The sequence below is a fragment of the Lactuca sativa genome, chromosome 3 (assembly GCF_002870075.4).
Source record: "Lactuca sativa cultivar Salinas chromosome 3, Lsat_Salinas_v11, whole genome shotgun sequence".
NCBI classification, from domain to species: Eukaryota; Viridiplantae; Streptophyta; class Magnoliopsida; order Asterales; family Asteraceae; genus Lactuca; species Lactuca sativa.
The window spans coordinates 109,096,796-109,114,404 of NC_056625.2; the positions used below are offsets into that span (position 1 = coordinate 109,096,796).

Consider the following 17,609-nt stretch of genomic DNA (forward strand, 5'->3'; position numbering starts at 1 on the left):
AACATTGAAGAACAATATATCTTTTGATCCAATGGAAAGTAGCACAGGCTCGTGATCCATGATCAAATCTAACTTCTTTATGTTTCGATTCTTTCACCTCAAATATACATTTGGGCAAGTTTGCTTTCTTAGTCATTTTCTTGTTATGGAAACGAGCAACTATCAGAACATGTCTTATAATAAGTCTTTCTTTGTCTTAGATATTTGGGCCTAGATTAGGTATACCAACACTAATCGCCTGTTAAACCATGGGCAATTGGCGTTCTTCTTGACACTTTTATTCATGATAGTAAATTTATGGGAGTGTTTGAAGTTTGAGTTTCTATGACTGCCATGTTAATTCCAAAAGGAAACCTCAACATGCTACTAAACTCCTTAATGGACATTCCAAGTTGTTCATATCAAAATCAGAATGAACTGATCATATGTACATGTTAACTAGTCGACTAACCATAGTCAACTCCTAACTCAAGGAAATTCCATTTTACTTCAATATGTCATTTTACAACGTACATTTGACAATTTCTCTTTCTAACACTTTAGAATGCAATGTTTGAAGTAACCAAGGAATAGCTTTAACAAAGGCATGATCTTTCCTTTCGTTTATGAGAACTACTCCCAAACTACGAATTTGACAAGATTGATCATCCTCATAGCTAATCATTTCAAAGGTTTTATAGAAGTAGATTTTAGTGGATAAGGTTATAGACATCATTCAATAACAAATTCTATTATAGTTTTTTTTACTTATCCTTAGAAAATAATCACCCTAAATAAAATTATTTTAAAAGGCTAGGATCCATATTTGGCTCCATGATGTGTAAAGGGATGCCGTAAGCACACCATAAAGTTATTTAGGTAGGCAAAGCCCTTTGCCAATTTCGATCACTACGAAATTCCTAGATCTTTGAGATTCATTGACTATCAATGGCATGTTAATCCCGAATTATGTTCATCTCAAATTCAATGATGGGGTCGCCGCGGATCATTGAACAGATGGTGAATCAACCATACAAAATCGCATGGTCCCCGGCTCAAGTTACGCTTGAGATTCGCGAGTTCCACATCATTCTCTACCTATACTCTCAAATTAACGTGCTGGTTAACCACGCGAACTCCATCAACATGTTATAAAGAGAATGTGCAACTTTTATGGATAACATAAGATTCACATTAAATAGATTGAGAATTAACCATAAAAAATCGCATGGTCCCTGGCTCAAGTTACGCTTGAGATTCGCAAGTTCCATATCATTCTCAACTATATCCTAGATTGATGTGTCGGTTAACCACACGAGTTCCACCAATAGATATAAAGAGAATGTGCAATTTTCATGGATAATATAAACTCACATTCTATTAATAAAACGGGATTTTGTTTTATACTTGTATTTATAATACTTTCAAATTGACCATTATCACTATCAAACCCTTTCGGTAACTCCATTCACAAAATGCAATAGGGCGGTGAGGGTGGTAAGCGCGAAGCATATTAAAAACCGACCTCATTAAGAATCAAGGAGACATCCTTAAACCCCTACATTAGAACGGGTGAGCCTAGTTGAGGTAAGACTGACAATGTCAATGTTTAAAACATACGAGGGCGCATGTTGTAACTTTCTTATACATATAGTAGACACAATTCTAATATATATAAATATAAGGGGTAAATTTAAAACTCTTTAAATTTAGTTGTCTATTATTAATTCTAATTAACTGCAAGGACGCAATGTAACAATTAATAAATCATGAGGGGATTAACATTCAAATTTATAAAACTCTATTATAAATAATATTAAAATATTTGAAATCACTATTTAAATAATAAATATTCAAATTTAAAATAAGATTAAATAATATTTATCCATAAATATTCAAATTTAAATAAACACATTTAAATAATATATATCAATCATCAGATAAATATTCAAATTTAAATAAACACATTTAAATAATATTTATCCATTATTTTCCAGATTTAAACAATTTAAATTAGGTATTTATCCATATTTAATAAGCCTTCATATTTGAAACATGGCAAAAATCCGAAAACCCTAATTCTGCCGAGCTCATGTCGTGAGCACATAGCTCTCACGTCGTGAGCTGCGACTAGGGTTTTAACTATTACGAATTTTTCAATTAATCTTCTATCATTCAATTTCAAACAAGTTTTTACAGAAAACATGGATCTAGGGTGAATATAACCATGAACCAATGGCTCTGATACCACTGTTGGGTTTTCTATGCATTAAATACACTCTAAAACTAGGCAGAGGAAAAATCGAAACAACGATATACCTAAGTGTACATGCATCCTATGGATCTATAGCTTCATGCTAATTATATCAACACTAGAAAACTAAAACATAAGTAAGAAAACATACCTCTTATGATGCCCTTGATCTCCATGCTTGAGATCTTGAACCTCCATGAAGTTGCTTGGATGAAAGGACCTACACCAGAATCCCTCTAATGGTATCACACCCAATGACACCAAAGAGTGGAATAAAAATAACTAGGAGAAGGGTCAATTTCACAAACCCAAAGGGGTTAGAAATCTTCCCTAAGAGGGGAAAGAAGAAGGGTTAGCGAATAATCAAGCCAAGGTGCAAGGAGGAATGAAATCCCTAAGACCCTATTTATAGCCTTGGATGCCTCCTAGGGTTTTGTACTCCTTCCCATGTGGGATGGAGGCATAACCACGAAATTTCACTCCTTTCCCATGTGGGATGGAGTGATTTTCATCCAACCCTAATTCCATAAGGTTCTGAAACATTCCTGATTAACCAACTATCGATTAATGAACATTCAACCCTTTACTTAATTAAACTGTTAATTAATTCCCATAATATATTTCCAAAATATATTTACAATTAGCTTCTAATTAATTATTAACCATAATAATTAATAAACCAATTTCTCCTTTATTTATTCTACTCAATGTGGGTCTTGAGGGCAACCCAAAAGAACCTTGTTATTATTAGAAATATTACCAATAGTTAATGACCTTGGACACTATTCCAACATATATATATATATATATATATATATATATATATATATATATATATATATATATATATATATATATATATATATATATCATAATTAGAAAAACAAAATAAATATAAAAGCAAAAAATTTAAACAAGCCAAAATGAAATAAATTTAACGACTAGAAACAATTTAACTTAAATGGATGCTAACTAATATTTTTTAAAACCAGATTTACTATTATTTAACAAAACTAATTAAAATATAAAAATATTATTATTATTATTATTATTATTATTATTATTATTAGAGTAAATTGCAAAAATGGTCCCTGTGGTATGCAAAATTTTGGGGTTTTAGTCCAAACCACGAGTTTTTTGGAACCATAGTCCTTTTGGAGTGGTTTCTATGTGGTTTTGGTCCCTGGACTTAACTCCCGTTAAGTTGGAACTGTTAAGCCCCCTCACGTGCCTCACACGTGAGGGTAATTTCGTCATTTCATGTTAGGGACCATTTTTGCATAAACGGTTTTTTGGATTAATTGACATTTACCCCTCATTTACTTTCCCCAACACTCGTCAACTCCCCAACTCCCTCCTTCTTGCTTCTGCTCCATTGAACCTGCAAAAAACCCTCGTTGCTTATCTAAACAAGATAATCGACACTACACATATAAGGGCATACGTTTAATAGGAAATGGTGTTCGTAATGTGGCATATCAGACCAAAACACGAAGTTGTTGATGTATCAACTGTATATGGTAAGCTGCTCTGTTTTCTTTAACTTTTATACTTTGCATTTTCTTATTGATTTAGAACAAAAAAATGCAAAATTCTAACTTTGTTAACATGTATAATTTTGATTTTTAGCTGGTGCACCCACATGGTTTAGTATTAAGCTTCATTACGGTGGGAAATTTACTAAATTACCTGATATAAAGTACATTGGAGGTGAAGTGCGTTATGTTGATTATGTGGACATTGATGAGTTTTCTGTGCATGAACTTGATGCCATAATGCTTGACCTAGGTTACCCAGACCCACGGAATTCTGAATTCGCTGATGAATCCCCAGTTATATACTACCATTTTAGGATACCCAATGGTGACTTTCAATTTGGTCTTAGAGCTTTAGGGAATGATCAGGATGTGATCAACCTTTCTAAATATATTGCACATAACAAGCTGATTGAGGTGTACACAGAGCATGGAAAGACAAATTTATTGACTTACTTCATGTCACCAAATGCAAAGGGTAAAGTTGTCATTGAGGAATTACCAGAAAATGATGATCAAGGGGCTGAAGTTGAGGGTCAAGTTCATGCAGATTCTCCAATGAAAAATGTGAACCATGGTAATGGTGAGCCTATTGGTGAGTTCATGTCTCTGATTCTTTTTGGGAGTAAGAATGATAGTTTCTCACCAGAGTATAGAAGGGGTAGGGTTGGGAATTCCAAAATAGGTGAAAGTTCTTGTAGCAATAGGCTTAATTTAGATTATATTGATGAGGTTGTTCACATTTCAAAGGAAAAGAATGATGATCTGGATGGTTCAACTAATGTTCAGGAGGCAGCAACTTGTGTTCATATTGATGAGATGGATGGTGTTAGGGAGGCTACAAATGTTGTTCAAGAGGCATCAACTTTTGATGAAGAAGGCTACAACACCCCCTGTTAATAATGCTGATGAACAATTGAATGAGTTATTTGATAACCTTATGGAAAATTTGATTGGGAGTGATGATGATAATGCAGAGTATGAAGGGGATGGAGAATCTGAAGAGTTCAAGGCATGACTTAGGGACTTATTAGGTTTTGATGGTGCCTTCATGAAAGGACCATTCCCTGGGCAAGTCCTTTCAGCAGTTGGTCTTGATCCCAATAATGGAATTTACCCATTAGCATATGGGATTGTTGAGTCTGAAAACACAGAAAGCTGGAAATGGTTTTTAGATAACCTTGGGGATGACTTGGACCTTGGAAGAAACTCAAATTTTACTTTCATAAGTGACAGGCAAAAGGTAAAGTTGGAAGTAGTTTTTATACATTTGGTCATTTAAAGTGTGGTTGTAAGTTAATTCTAATGATTGACAATTAATTTTTGCAGGGTTTACATACTGCAGTTGAGCAAATTTTTCCCAATGCTGAGCATAGATATTGTATCAGACATATTCATGACAATATGAGGAAAAGATGGAGGCAAACAGAGTACAGGGACCACTTATGGAGGTGTGCATCAGCTACCACCATTCCTGAGTTTGAACATTTGATGAAGGAGTTTAGTCAGTATGATAAGGAGGCATGTGAATGGTTGAAGCAAATTCCTCCTAAACATTGGGCAAGGAGTTATTTTTCAGGTAAATCTATATATTCCAATTTGATCCTTATGTCTTTCACTTAGTGAACTGTTTTACTTGTATGTGAATTGTATTAAATGTTTTTTAATGGTAATTTACACACAGGAAGAGCAGTTTCTGATGTGTTGATATCAAACATGTGTGAAGTGTTTAATGGGAAGATAGAGAAAGGAAGGGATAAACCTGTCATTGGATGTTTAGAATTCATAAGGGAGTATCTAATGAAGAGGATATGCAATGTCATGAAGGAAATGAAAAAGGCTAAAGGTCCACTAACACCCACAACAACAGACATCCTAACTGCAAGAAAAACAGTTGCTTCACAATACATTGCTAGGTGGAATGGGGGAGACAAGTATCAAGTCACAGGAGCTTTGCAGGATCAACATGTGGTTGATGTTAGGAACAAAACATGCACTTGCAGAAAATGGGAATTAATTGGAATTCCATGCAGACATGCAATTGCAACTCTGAATGAGATGAGTAAAGACCCAGAGGCTGACCTTGACATTTACAAATGGGTTCACAAGGTGTATTTTCTAGAGACATGGAAAAAGGCTTATTCTTTTTAAGGTGGAGCCAATTAAGGGTAGATCCATGTGGCCCAAAAGTGAATGTCCCACAAAGCTAATCCCTCCTCCACATCGCACTCAGGTAGGAAGGCCTAAGAAAAAGAGAAGACAAAGTGAGGGTGAAAGGTTAAGCAAAAAGCAGAAGGCAAGTCAAGGTGATGGAGTGAATGCTGCACAAGAAGGAGGTTCCCAAAAACCAACAAATGATGGAGTGCAGAAGCTATCAAGGAAGCATATCAGTGTTACTTGTAGCAAATGCAAGAACAAGGGACACAACTCTAGGACCTGTAAAGGGCAAGGTGGGAATCAATCCAAGAAGTAATGTGTCATGCATGCATGGAGTTTTTTGTGATTTTGGTTGGTTATGAAAACTTGGTTGTTATAATTACAATATTTTGTTGAAAATTTTTGGTTGGTTGTTATGAAAACTTGGTTGTTATCTTAGGTATGGTAATGTGTCCCTTTTGGTAATGTTTAGAATCTTTGGTTGTTATGTTTAGAAACTTTGGTTGTTATATTACAAATCTTAATGAAATATGCATTTTGGTTATGTACAATTGGTTCTAAATATATATTTTGGTAACACATTCATACCATTTCTATTCATATGTTAATTCTTATACATTCATACCATTTTGGTAAAACATTCATTACACTTGCATCATAAAATTGTACATATATCATTATCATCATAAGTCACTACAAACTTGATCACATAAAATTACAAAAAAATGACCAAAACACCCTTCAGAGTATACCCCTACACAAACCAAATATAAAAGAATACAATCACAAAGAAAAACCAACTTCCAAACATGTACATTTTCAGCTTCAAATTATCATCCTTCAATGCTCTGACATTTGCCACCAAAATGTTGTTCTTGCATATCAGTCCATTGCATTGATCTTGTAGCATGTTCATACCTCTAACCAACTCATTGCACCGTTCCTGCACTGAATTCAAATTTCTTAGCAGACCAGGTATGATGGCTTTAGACCTAGCACACATTGGGGGATCAAGCCACCCAATAAACCCACAAACGAAATCATTCATAGGGCATGCAAAAAATCTCCTTCCTGGATTCAGAGGGGTCCAAGACGTTTTCACCACAACAACTTTTCCACAAAAACATAGCACCATTTTTGTTGTAGCAGAGCTCAAGAAGAAGAAGGGTAGAAGAAAAGAGACGTTGGGGAAGAAGATCGCAGGAAGTGGGGGTATTTAAAAGGAATTAATCCAAAAAACCGTTTATGCAAAAATGGTCCCTAACATGAAATGAGGAAATTACCCTCACGTGTGAGGCACGTGAGGGGGCTTAACAGTTCCAACTAAACGGGAGTTAAGTCCAGGGACCAAAACCACATAGAAACCACTCCAAAAGGACTATGGTTCCAAAAAACACGTGGTTTGGACTAAAACCCCAAAATTTTGCATACCACAGGGACCATTTTTGCAATTTACTATTATTATTATTATTATTATTTAACTTAAAAAAAACTAATTAAAAAATAGTATTAACTAAAACTAATTAGAATTAAAAAAACGAAATTGTATATAGACAAAACTTCAAAATAATCCATGTGGTTTTCAAAAATCTGAAGTTTAGTCCTTAATCTTTAAAAACCTCACAGAAGGTCCCTATGGTTTCAAAACTTTTAACAGATGGTCCTTTTCGCTAACTTCGTTAGCTTTTGGCCGTTAACTGAAGGGTATGTCTGTCATTTCACAATCATAGGGACCATTTATGAAGTATTACCCTATTTTTTTATTAAAAAGGAAAAAAATATAATTATTTAATATTAAATGGTCTATCTCTCTCTCTCTCTCTATCTCTTTCTCTCTCTTATGCCATATAACCAAAATCATCAACTTCATCTTCATTTTATATCTGGTAACCAAAATAAAAACTTAGAAACCAAAAACCCAAGATTTATAGGTGCTTAGATGGCTTGTACCTTGATTGGTATTCCCATGTAAAACCACTGCCACTCCATCACCTAGCTATATGTAATTTCTAGCCATGGACCATCGTATGACCTTCCTCCACATTTAAAGCAATTTGCTCGAATCTAATTAGAAAAAAGCGAACCCATGATCAAATATTTCATATGGGTTTAAAATCCCCCCACTCCATACTAGCATCTGGATCTAAATTTGTTATTAGAGATTGCATTTGTGACTAAATCGTCATACACAGAGGTTCCGAAGGGGAAGAGAAGGGGGAGGATGGTGTTCGGTGGTGGGTTCGATGATGATGATTATGATGATGATGCTCATGGAGGTTCAACAAGAAAATAGATAGATATGTACCAAAAGCAAGCTCTGGATGTGTGCTTGGTTCATCTCATCTGATGTTGACAACAGGGGTAGCGAGGGAAGGAGGAGCAAAGCAGTTCAACAACGAGTGGGGGTGTTCGACTGTTGATGCACGACAGGAAGAACGAACGAAATGAGGGAGTCAGTTTTCCGATGGCTCCCCTTTTGGCTGTTAAGCCTTGTCGCCGGAGTTGTGGCTTCGAGAGATGCAGTGATAGATTAAGAAACAACAAGGGTGTTTTTGGATATGTTATTGACGAGAAGGATCAAAAGGACTGGTTTCTACAGAGGTTTCCATAAACAGACAATTTGGATCTTAACCCGCCCCTTTCGACTCTTTCGAACAAGAAACTGACGTCAACGCTGTAGAATATGTTGATTTCAATCATACGAATGAGATACGACTCGCTAAGGTGGAGACCCGTGTTGTTTCTGAGCAAAACCAAACCGTGGACTGGGTGATTATCCATTTTGATTTCGGTTCGACTAACGGTGAAACCCTACTCGATACAGGTTTTATTGAGAACCATGAGGAAGAACACGATCAGTTTTAGAGTTTAGATGACGTTGGGGAAGACAAAGCTTTTATTGAGAACCATGTGTGTGTATTTTCTAGTCTAATTCTCCCGCCAGATCTAAAACCTAGATAAAGATTTGCAAATTCATCACAAAGAAAATGGAAGAAAACCCAGATAATAAAAAGACTTAATCCTCAAATTTGGAATCGAAGGCTACAAAATTACCACTAAAATTGTTTGTAACAACGTAAAATTTCCAATTTAATTTTTCATTTTTAAAACCACAAAATGTATCTCATAACATAATTTCAATTTCATAACAACAATTTATCAAAATAAATCCCAAGATCTCTCTAACAAAATATCCATCGGTGTGGGTGTGTACAAGTCAAGTCGTCGCCTTCCCACGGTCCTCGCTGGTACCTGAGACATCAAACACAACAACGGTAAGCATAAATGCTTAGTGAGTTCCCAAAATACCACATACCACAAATACGCCACTCAAGGCTAAATCCGACCCTCCGGTCTAGATGTCTCAGCGGGACCCTCCAATCCAGGCATAGCTCGTTGGGCCCTCTGGCCCAGTCAGAATCGTTGGGCCCTCCGGTCCGGTCTACATAATCATATAGCATATGAATAATACATAGCACAAAATCTCTAAAGCAAAACATAATCTCATACATAGCACATAAGACACTCTAGTCAACTCGAAATACCACTCAAGGTAATGTATAGTGAGAAGACTCACCTCGCGTATCTCGATATCTCGTAAATCTCGTAATCGCTAATGCTCGATCTCCCGAGCTATCGTCCTCCTACAACACACACACATGTTTCTACTTAAAACTATCTTGACTCTGGCTGACTAATACCACGAAGTTAAACCAGTCAACTCTAGTCAATGGTCAACGGTCAACGGTTAACGGTTGACCCGACTCGCCGAGTCTGGTGTGGACTCGCCGAGTCCCTACGGGAACCCGATCCCTCTGAATCTCTTCCGACTCACCGAGTCACTCACCCGACTCGGTGACTCAACCCCTAGTTCGAGATTACTGAACATCCCGCACCAACTCGCCGAGTCTGGGAATGGACTCGGCGAGTGCATTCCATGCACAACCCCCAAATGACCTTCTGAGGTCAGATCCGCTTCACTAACTCATAGATCCAGTCCTTCCAAGCATATTTATCACGTAAAGTTCATGTCTTGGTGCTCATAACACACATAATGACTCATATATGGTGTTTTGACCTCAAACACAAAGATCCCAAGCCAAAACCTCCATGGATTCACAAAAAGCTTGGACAAAGGGACACTCTGGACCTCTAAGGGTCCAGATCCAGAGCCTAACTCGATTAAGGGACCAAGGAAGCACTATATCTAGCCACAAAAGGGCCCAACAAACCCCAAATCAATATGACATCACACAAGCAGAGAATGGATCGAAAATGGTACCTCAAATGTGATGCCCTGGTCCTCAAATCTCCAGAAAGTCGATCCTCTTACTTCTCCTTGGCTATAGCTTCCTTTCCCTTGCTAGATAACACCTCCAAGATCAACAATGGCTTCTTCTCTCACTCCAAATGCTCTAGCTCACTGGGGATTCTCTCTGGGGACTGGTGAGCACAAATGACGGCCATAAGGCCCTTTAAATACGCCTCAAACCTGAGAAATTAGGGTTTCATTAAACAATGCAGACTCGCCGAGTCTGCCAAGGCGACTCGCCGAGTCCGGGCATCAATCCGGGTGAGGAACCGCGTCTCAACTCGGCGAGTCTACGCACCAACTCGACGAGTTCCTCCACAAAACTCAAAATAAAAAGAATAATTAATATACCTGAAATCCCGGATGTTACAATTCTCCCCCACTAGAAACCGACTTCGCCCTCGAAGTCTTATTCATGAAATAGCTCTAGATGCTGCTCCCGCATCTCCCGCTCTGGCTCCCAGGTCAACTCGAATCCCTTCCGATGCTGCCACTGAACCTGTACCAGAGGCACCTCCTTGTTCCTCAGAACCTTGATCTTTCGATCCACAATCGCAATTGGTCTCTCTGCGTAGTTCAGGCTTGCATCCACCTGAATGTCCTCCAACGGCACTACCGCCGACTCGTCGGCTATACACTTCCTCAACTGAGACACATGGAAGGTATTATGAATCTGCTCCAATTCCACAGGTAGCTCCAAGCGATATGCTACCCTGCCCACCCTTGCGATCACTCTAAACGGCCCAATATACCGGGGCCCTAGCTTGCCCCTCTTCCTGAATCGGATCACTCCTTTCCAAGGAGATACCTTCAGGAGAACATAATCACCGACCTGGAACTCGAGCTCGGTTCGACGTCTATCTGCATAACTCTTCTGGCGACTCTGAGCGGTCAACAACCTCTGCCTGACCTGCCGGATCTATTCTGCTGTCTGAAGCACTATCTCCGTACTACCCATCACGCGTTGCCCTACCTCACCCCAGCAAATAGGGGTACGACACCTCCTCCCATACAACAGCTCAAAAGGTGCCATACCGATGCTCGAATGATGGCTGTTGTTGTAGGAAAACTCCACCAAGGGCAAATACGCATCCCAGCTCCCGCCGAAATCCAACACACATGCTCGGAGCATGTCCTTGAGCGTCTGGATCGTCCGCTCACTCTGCCCGTCAGTCTGTGGGTGGTATGCGGTACTAAAATGCAACCTCGTACCCAGCTCCTCGTGAAATTTCTTCCAGAATCTGGAAGTGAAACGCACATCTCGGTCTGACACGATCGAGATAGGTACTCCATGCCGCGATACCACCTCCCTCACGTATAGCTCCGCCAACTTCTCCGCATAAGAGCTCTCACTAATGGCGAGAAAGTGGGCGCTCTTCGTCAATCGATCCACTATCACCCAAATCGCATCGACACCCCTTGTTGTCCTTGTTAATTTGGTGATGAAATCCATGGATATCTGCTCCCATTTCCACTCTGGAATCTCAAGTGGTTGCAATTTACCATGCGGTTCTGGTGCTCGGCCTTAACCCTTCGACAGGTTAAGCATCTCTCAACGAACCACGCCACATCCCTCTTCATACAGGGCCACCAATACTCCCTCTTCAGATCCAGATACATCTTAATGGCCCTGGGATGGATCGAAAACTTCGATCTGTGCACCTCCTCCATCAAGATAGTATGCGTCCTGCCCACAAACGGTACCCAGATCCGACCCTGAAAGGTCATCAGCCCCCGACTATCGGTAACAAACCCTGATACCTGCCCGACAACTCGCTCTCTCTTACGGTTCTCCGGTCTCACTGCCTCGGCCTGGGCCCCTATGATGGCATCCAATACTGGAGTCATCACCGTCAACCTCATACAGATATCTCACATCGGGGCACCCTCTGCCCTACGACTCAGGGCGTCGGCTACCACATTAGCCTTGCCCGGGTGGTACATGATCTCGCAATCGTAATCCTTTACCACATCCAGCCATCTTCTCTGCCGCATGTTCAAGTTGGTCTGATCCATCAAGTACTTCAAGCTCTTGTGGTCCGTGTATATCGTACACCGAACCCCATATAGATAGTGACGCCAGATCTTGAGGGCGAACACCACTGCCCCCAACTCCATATCGTGGGTGGGATATCTCGTCTCATGAGATTTTAACTGTCTCGATGCATACACGATCACATGCCCCCTCTGCATCAACACTGCTCCCAATCCCGATATCGATGCATCACAGTACACTACGAAATCCTCCATCCCCTCCGGTAACGCGAGCACGGGAGCTTCGCATAATCTCTGACAGAGGGTCTCAAATGAGGTCTGCTGCTCTGGACCCCATGAGAAAGTAACACCCTTCCGTGTTAACTTGGTAAGTGGCACGGCGATTTTGGAGAAATCCCGGATAAATCTCCGATAGAAGCCTGCCAGCCCTAAGAAGCTCCTGATCTCTGTAGGTGACCTCGACACCTCCCAACTCATGACAACCTCGATCTTGGCCGGGTCAAACAATATCCCATTCTGGTTAACGAGATGCCCTAAGAACTGAACCTCCCGTAACGAAAAATCGCACTTGGAGAATTTGGCGAATAGCCTCTCCGATCTCAGAACTCCGAGGAGCTCCCTCAAATGCTCCTCGTGCTGCTCTCTGGTCCTCGAATACACCAGGATGTCATCAATGAATACAATTACCGAACGATCTAACATCGGCTTGCACACCCTGTTTATGAGATCCATGAATGCCGTGGGTGCATTGGTGAGCCCGAATGGCATCACCACGAACTCGTAATGCCCGTAACGAGTCCTAAACGCCGTCTTCTGGATATCCTCATCCCGAACTCTCATCTGATGATACCCCGACCTCATGTCTATCTTGGAGAACCAAGACGCCCCCTGCAACTGATCGAACAGATCGTCGATCCTCGGTAATGGATAACGGTTCTTGACCGTCAGCTTGTTCAACTCCCGGTAATCAATGCACATCCGGTGTGAACCATCCTTTTTCTTGACAAAAAGGATCGGCGCTCCCCAGGGAGAGCTACTGGGATGGATGAACCCTTTCCCCGATAGCTCTTGCAGCTGTGAGGAGAACTCCTGCATCTCTGGCGGTGCTAGGCGATATGGCGCCTTAGCGATAGGGGTAGCCCCGAGAATCAAATCGATACGAAACTCCACCTGCCTCTCGGGTGGCACACCCGACAACTCCTCGGGGAACACGTCCGGGAACTCACGCACTATCAGCACATCATCCACTGAACTCGGACTCCCAACGGCCTCTCGTGTATCCGTCACATAAGCTACGAACCCCTTGCAGCCTTGCTACAAATTCTGCCTCGCTCTGGCAGCCGAACAGAATACTGAACCACCACGAGTCCCCTCGCCATAAACTGTCAGCACTCCCCCACTAGGATCTCGGATCAACACCAATTGACGCTCGCAATCTATGACATCCCTAAAACGGCTCAACCAATCCATGCCCACTATAACACAGACATCCCTCATGGCAATCGGTATCAAATCAATCGGAAGCTCCACTCCGAAGATCTCCAGTACGCATCCACGTATCACCTCGGTAACACACACCTCACGCTCATCGGCTATGGAAACCTGCAGAGGTCGATTCAACGCCTCCCTCGGAATACTAATGTGCCGACTAAAAGTCACAGATACGAAAGACGGACTCGCACCCGAGTCGAATAACACTAATGTAGGTATAGAACTCACAAGAAAAGTACCTACGCATAACATATAGCAATCACAATAGCATAACTCAGCGTAAATAAATAAGGAATATGTACCTGCCACGACGTCAGGCGCTGCGCGGACCTCCTCCGCAGTCAACTGGAAGGCTCTCCCCCTAGCCTTCGGTGTTTCGGCCTTCGCTGGCCGGGTCTCTGTAGCTCGAACTGTAGGTACAGATCCCTGCACTGGCTTCTAAAGTTGGGGGCACTCGGCCTTCCGGTGGCCGGTCTGGTTGCAATGAAAGCAAACCGAGAACCCCTTAGTGTTGGATTAATGTCTAAGTCCATAACTATATTTGGTATGTACTTGACCCGACCCCGCATGGTCCATTTGGGTTGCACTTCACCGACACAATTTATATGGATAATCTTTTGAGAATAGTATGTTTATGATTAATATTAATATATTATAAGTTCTAATATATTAATATGGAATCATATTATTTAATTAGTATTGATCAAGAATTAATTTATAATTTATTAAGTGATCAAAAGGAACTAATTAAATATGGACTCTTATATATATGGAATGGGCCAAGTTCATTTAGGTTGGGCTAAGCTTTCATGGATAGTCCATGGAGTGTTTAACCCATGGATCCTAGGAAATGAAAGGTCATGGGTATTAGGGTTTAACCCTAATCCTCCATACTATATAAAGATGTCTTTGGTTGGTGAAATTGGCACTAGTGTGGATACACTAAAGAAGGGCTAGCCAATTTCACTAGAGAGAACCAAGTAATCATATTCTCTAAAGTATTCCAAGGTGTCTTGGTGATTTGTGATTCCACTTGAGGCTTCCACACTATTGGGGCTAAGCTCTTAAAGCTTGAAGACATCAAGCTACATCAAGAGGTATGTATTCTATCTTGTTACATTCATAGTTTTTGTATGCTAGATTAGGATAATACCTTGGATGTTCTTATTTGCATGTATAATAGAGAAAACATAGATCCAAGGTATTTAGGGTTGCATGTACACTTAGGAAGTGTTAGAATGCTCAAAACCCAACAGTGGTATCAGAGCCACGGGTTGTTTTCTGTTATATTGATGCAAATATTTTATTTTCAAAGTGGAAAAAAAAAAGAAAAAAAAACATGAAGTTCGTTAAATTTTAAGATAATTACTTGTTCTTGTGAAAAACTAATTATTTGTAAAATTTGAATAATTTGCTTTATGAGTTGAATTAGGTCAAATTTAATAAAAGATAAAATGATATGATTATTTTATTAGTTTTAAAAGTTTGATCTAAAGAGTTTTATTTTTTTGAAACCTCCATAAGTTATGGATATGAAAAGGTTTTAAAAAAAATTGATTCAAAGTTTTTTTGGAGTTACAAAATTTGGTGTTAATGTTTTAAAGGATTCCATAACTTAAGAATAAGTTATGGATCACCAAAAGTTTTTTGTGTTAGCTTGTTTTATGAGTGAATTTAGATTAATGAATAAAATTATGTGATAGTTGGTTTTAATCCAAATTAATCTAAGAATTGATTCTAAAATGTGTTTTTGTAACTTGTCATCAAGTTATATGAAAAGTCACATTTAAGAATCATAAAACTCATAAAAATTGGCAAAGGTTACAAAAATGAAGAGTCTAGTTCTAATTAAATGGTTTTATGACTCCATAACTTGTCCTCAAGTTATGGAGGACCAAGAGTCTCTTCATTTAATAAAATAAAATAAAATAAAAAAAGGTGTAACCTTAATTAATTCCATAAGTTATAAAATAAAGAAAAGTTAATTCTTTTATTAGTTTAAAGTCTTCCATAACTTGTCCTCAAGTTATGGAACTTGAAGAGTTTTTGGATTAAAACTACTTTAAACACATAAGTTATGGAATTAATTAGTTTTGAATAGTTTCAAAACTTGCCCTCAAGTTTTGGAATTTGTAAAGTTTTCACTTATGAATACTTTAATTCCAAGTTAGCCCTTAGAATTTTAAAAGTTAAAATTCAACCCTTATACTTTATAATATTATAAGTTAATAATATATATATGTATAAGAGTAAAGTCAGTCTTACCGCTAGTACGCCTCATTCACGAAGCCGGTCTATAAGGTGGGTATAAGGTTGTTGCCTATAAAATGGCAACTTAATGGGTGTCCACTCTCACCCACCGCTTGCTTGACCGGTGGAGGGTCGTTAGCTGAACGGGTTTGACAGGACTAGAATTCTCCCTTCATTAAAAGTATTAATGATAATACTAAGTAACTAAACTCTTAATAATACCCAATCTTAGTTACTTAGGAAAAATGTGAATAAGGTGCTAACCCATGAAATTACACTTTACACTTTATCTAAGTCGTTAGTGGAGCGTGTGTCGTTAACCGGCACACTAACTTGGACTTAACAAGGTAGGTAAAGGGTGACTTAATATTTATCATAGTATCGATGGAGCGTGTGTGGTTAACCGGCACATCGATTGAGGGGTAATTTATTAAGGGTACCAAGTGATTTGCATGGTTACTTCACACCTTGTTTTGTGATCCTCGGCATCCCAGTCACAAAACCTGAAGGGCACACTCGAGATTGAAACATGCCTTTGAAAAGTTCAATGAATCTCAAAGATCTAGGAGTTTCAAAACCAATTAAAACCTAATAATTCATTTCATTTATCTTGGTGGAAATTGGTGAATCGTCATTCACCTACCTTCAAATATTTTATAGCTTGGATTACGACATACCTCTTCTAAGTTATAAAATAGTTTGTTGGGTCCTAGCCTTAATATTTCATATTGGGTGTTATATTAAGGACTTAAGAGCAACTATCTTGAATATCTCCCAAAAGATGTCTGGTTTAGACATTTATGATCTTCCTAAATCTCTTGAAACAAGCTTTCCTAAATGAAGATGATGTCCCATGGAAATCATACTTCTTTCACCTCCTCTAATTATTCTCCCTAACCCACAAGTTCAAGGTCACTCAAGCCCTATTGGCAAGGCAAGGTCTAGGTGTGATCACATCTTGGAGATGTAGTCACATATTGACAAGCCGGGAGAGTTGGGTGTCAAAGTCTTGAGAAAGTTGGTGGTTCAATCACTTTCTAAGTCACATAGTGAGTTCCTTTGGGACACCTATGAAACAGACTATGACAAGACCCTTAATGATCTTATCTATTTGTTAAGATCAACTTCCTTAAAACTTGATGGACATTGACAATAGTGACACAGGAAATCCAGAAAAGCATTCTCTTCCTAATGGAAAGGGATCGGCCATAGCTAACTCGGTTGACCAAATGGTAAAGAGAAAAGCTAAGTCTGTGATAGTCCCTTGTACCATTATCAAAGGGTCCATATGTTTATATTGCCAAAGGAAGGGGCATTGGTTGCGAAGCTGCCAAATTTACCTTAGGCTGTTAAAGTCAATAAGTTTGACTCTACTTCAGGTAAAGTCCACTATCTAACTCTGTTAAGTTTCTATTCTGAGATTCCTGATACATGATGTGACTGGGTCACATGGTGATGTTTTAAGAATCAAAGAAAGGTGAAGAAACTTAAAGAAAGAATATGCTGAATCTGATGGCGTAGATGGATTTCTATCGCATAGTTTGAAGATCGGATTCTTGAGCTACTTCTTAGGAGTTATGAGATATTGCTTAGGAGTAGATAACAACAAGTTTTCATATGGATTGTAAGGATAAGT

At 39.3% G+C, this 17,609-nt stretch overlaps 1 protein-coding gene across 1 annotated transcript; it reads left to right on the top strand.

Annotated features, from left to right (window-relative positions):
- Nucleotides 1–4,819: 4,819 nt before the first annotated feature.
- On the top strand, nucleotides 4,820–6,241 carry LOC111897900 (uncharacterized). Its single transcript, XM_052769788.1, has 4 exons — nucleotides 4,820–5,011; nucleotides 5,098–5,347; nucleotides 5,453–5,877; nucleotides 5,921–6,241. The coding sequence occupies exons 1-4, from the start codon at nucleotides 4,820–4,822 to the stop codon at nucleotides 6,239–6,241; spliced, it is 1,188 nt and encodes a 395-aa protein (XP_052625748.1).
- Nucleotides 6,242–17,609: the final 11,368 nt, after the last annotated feature.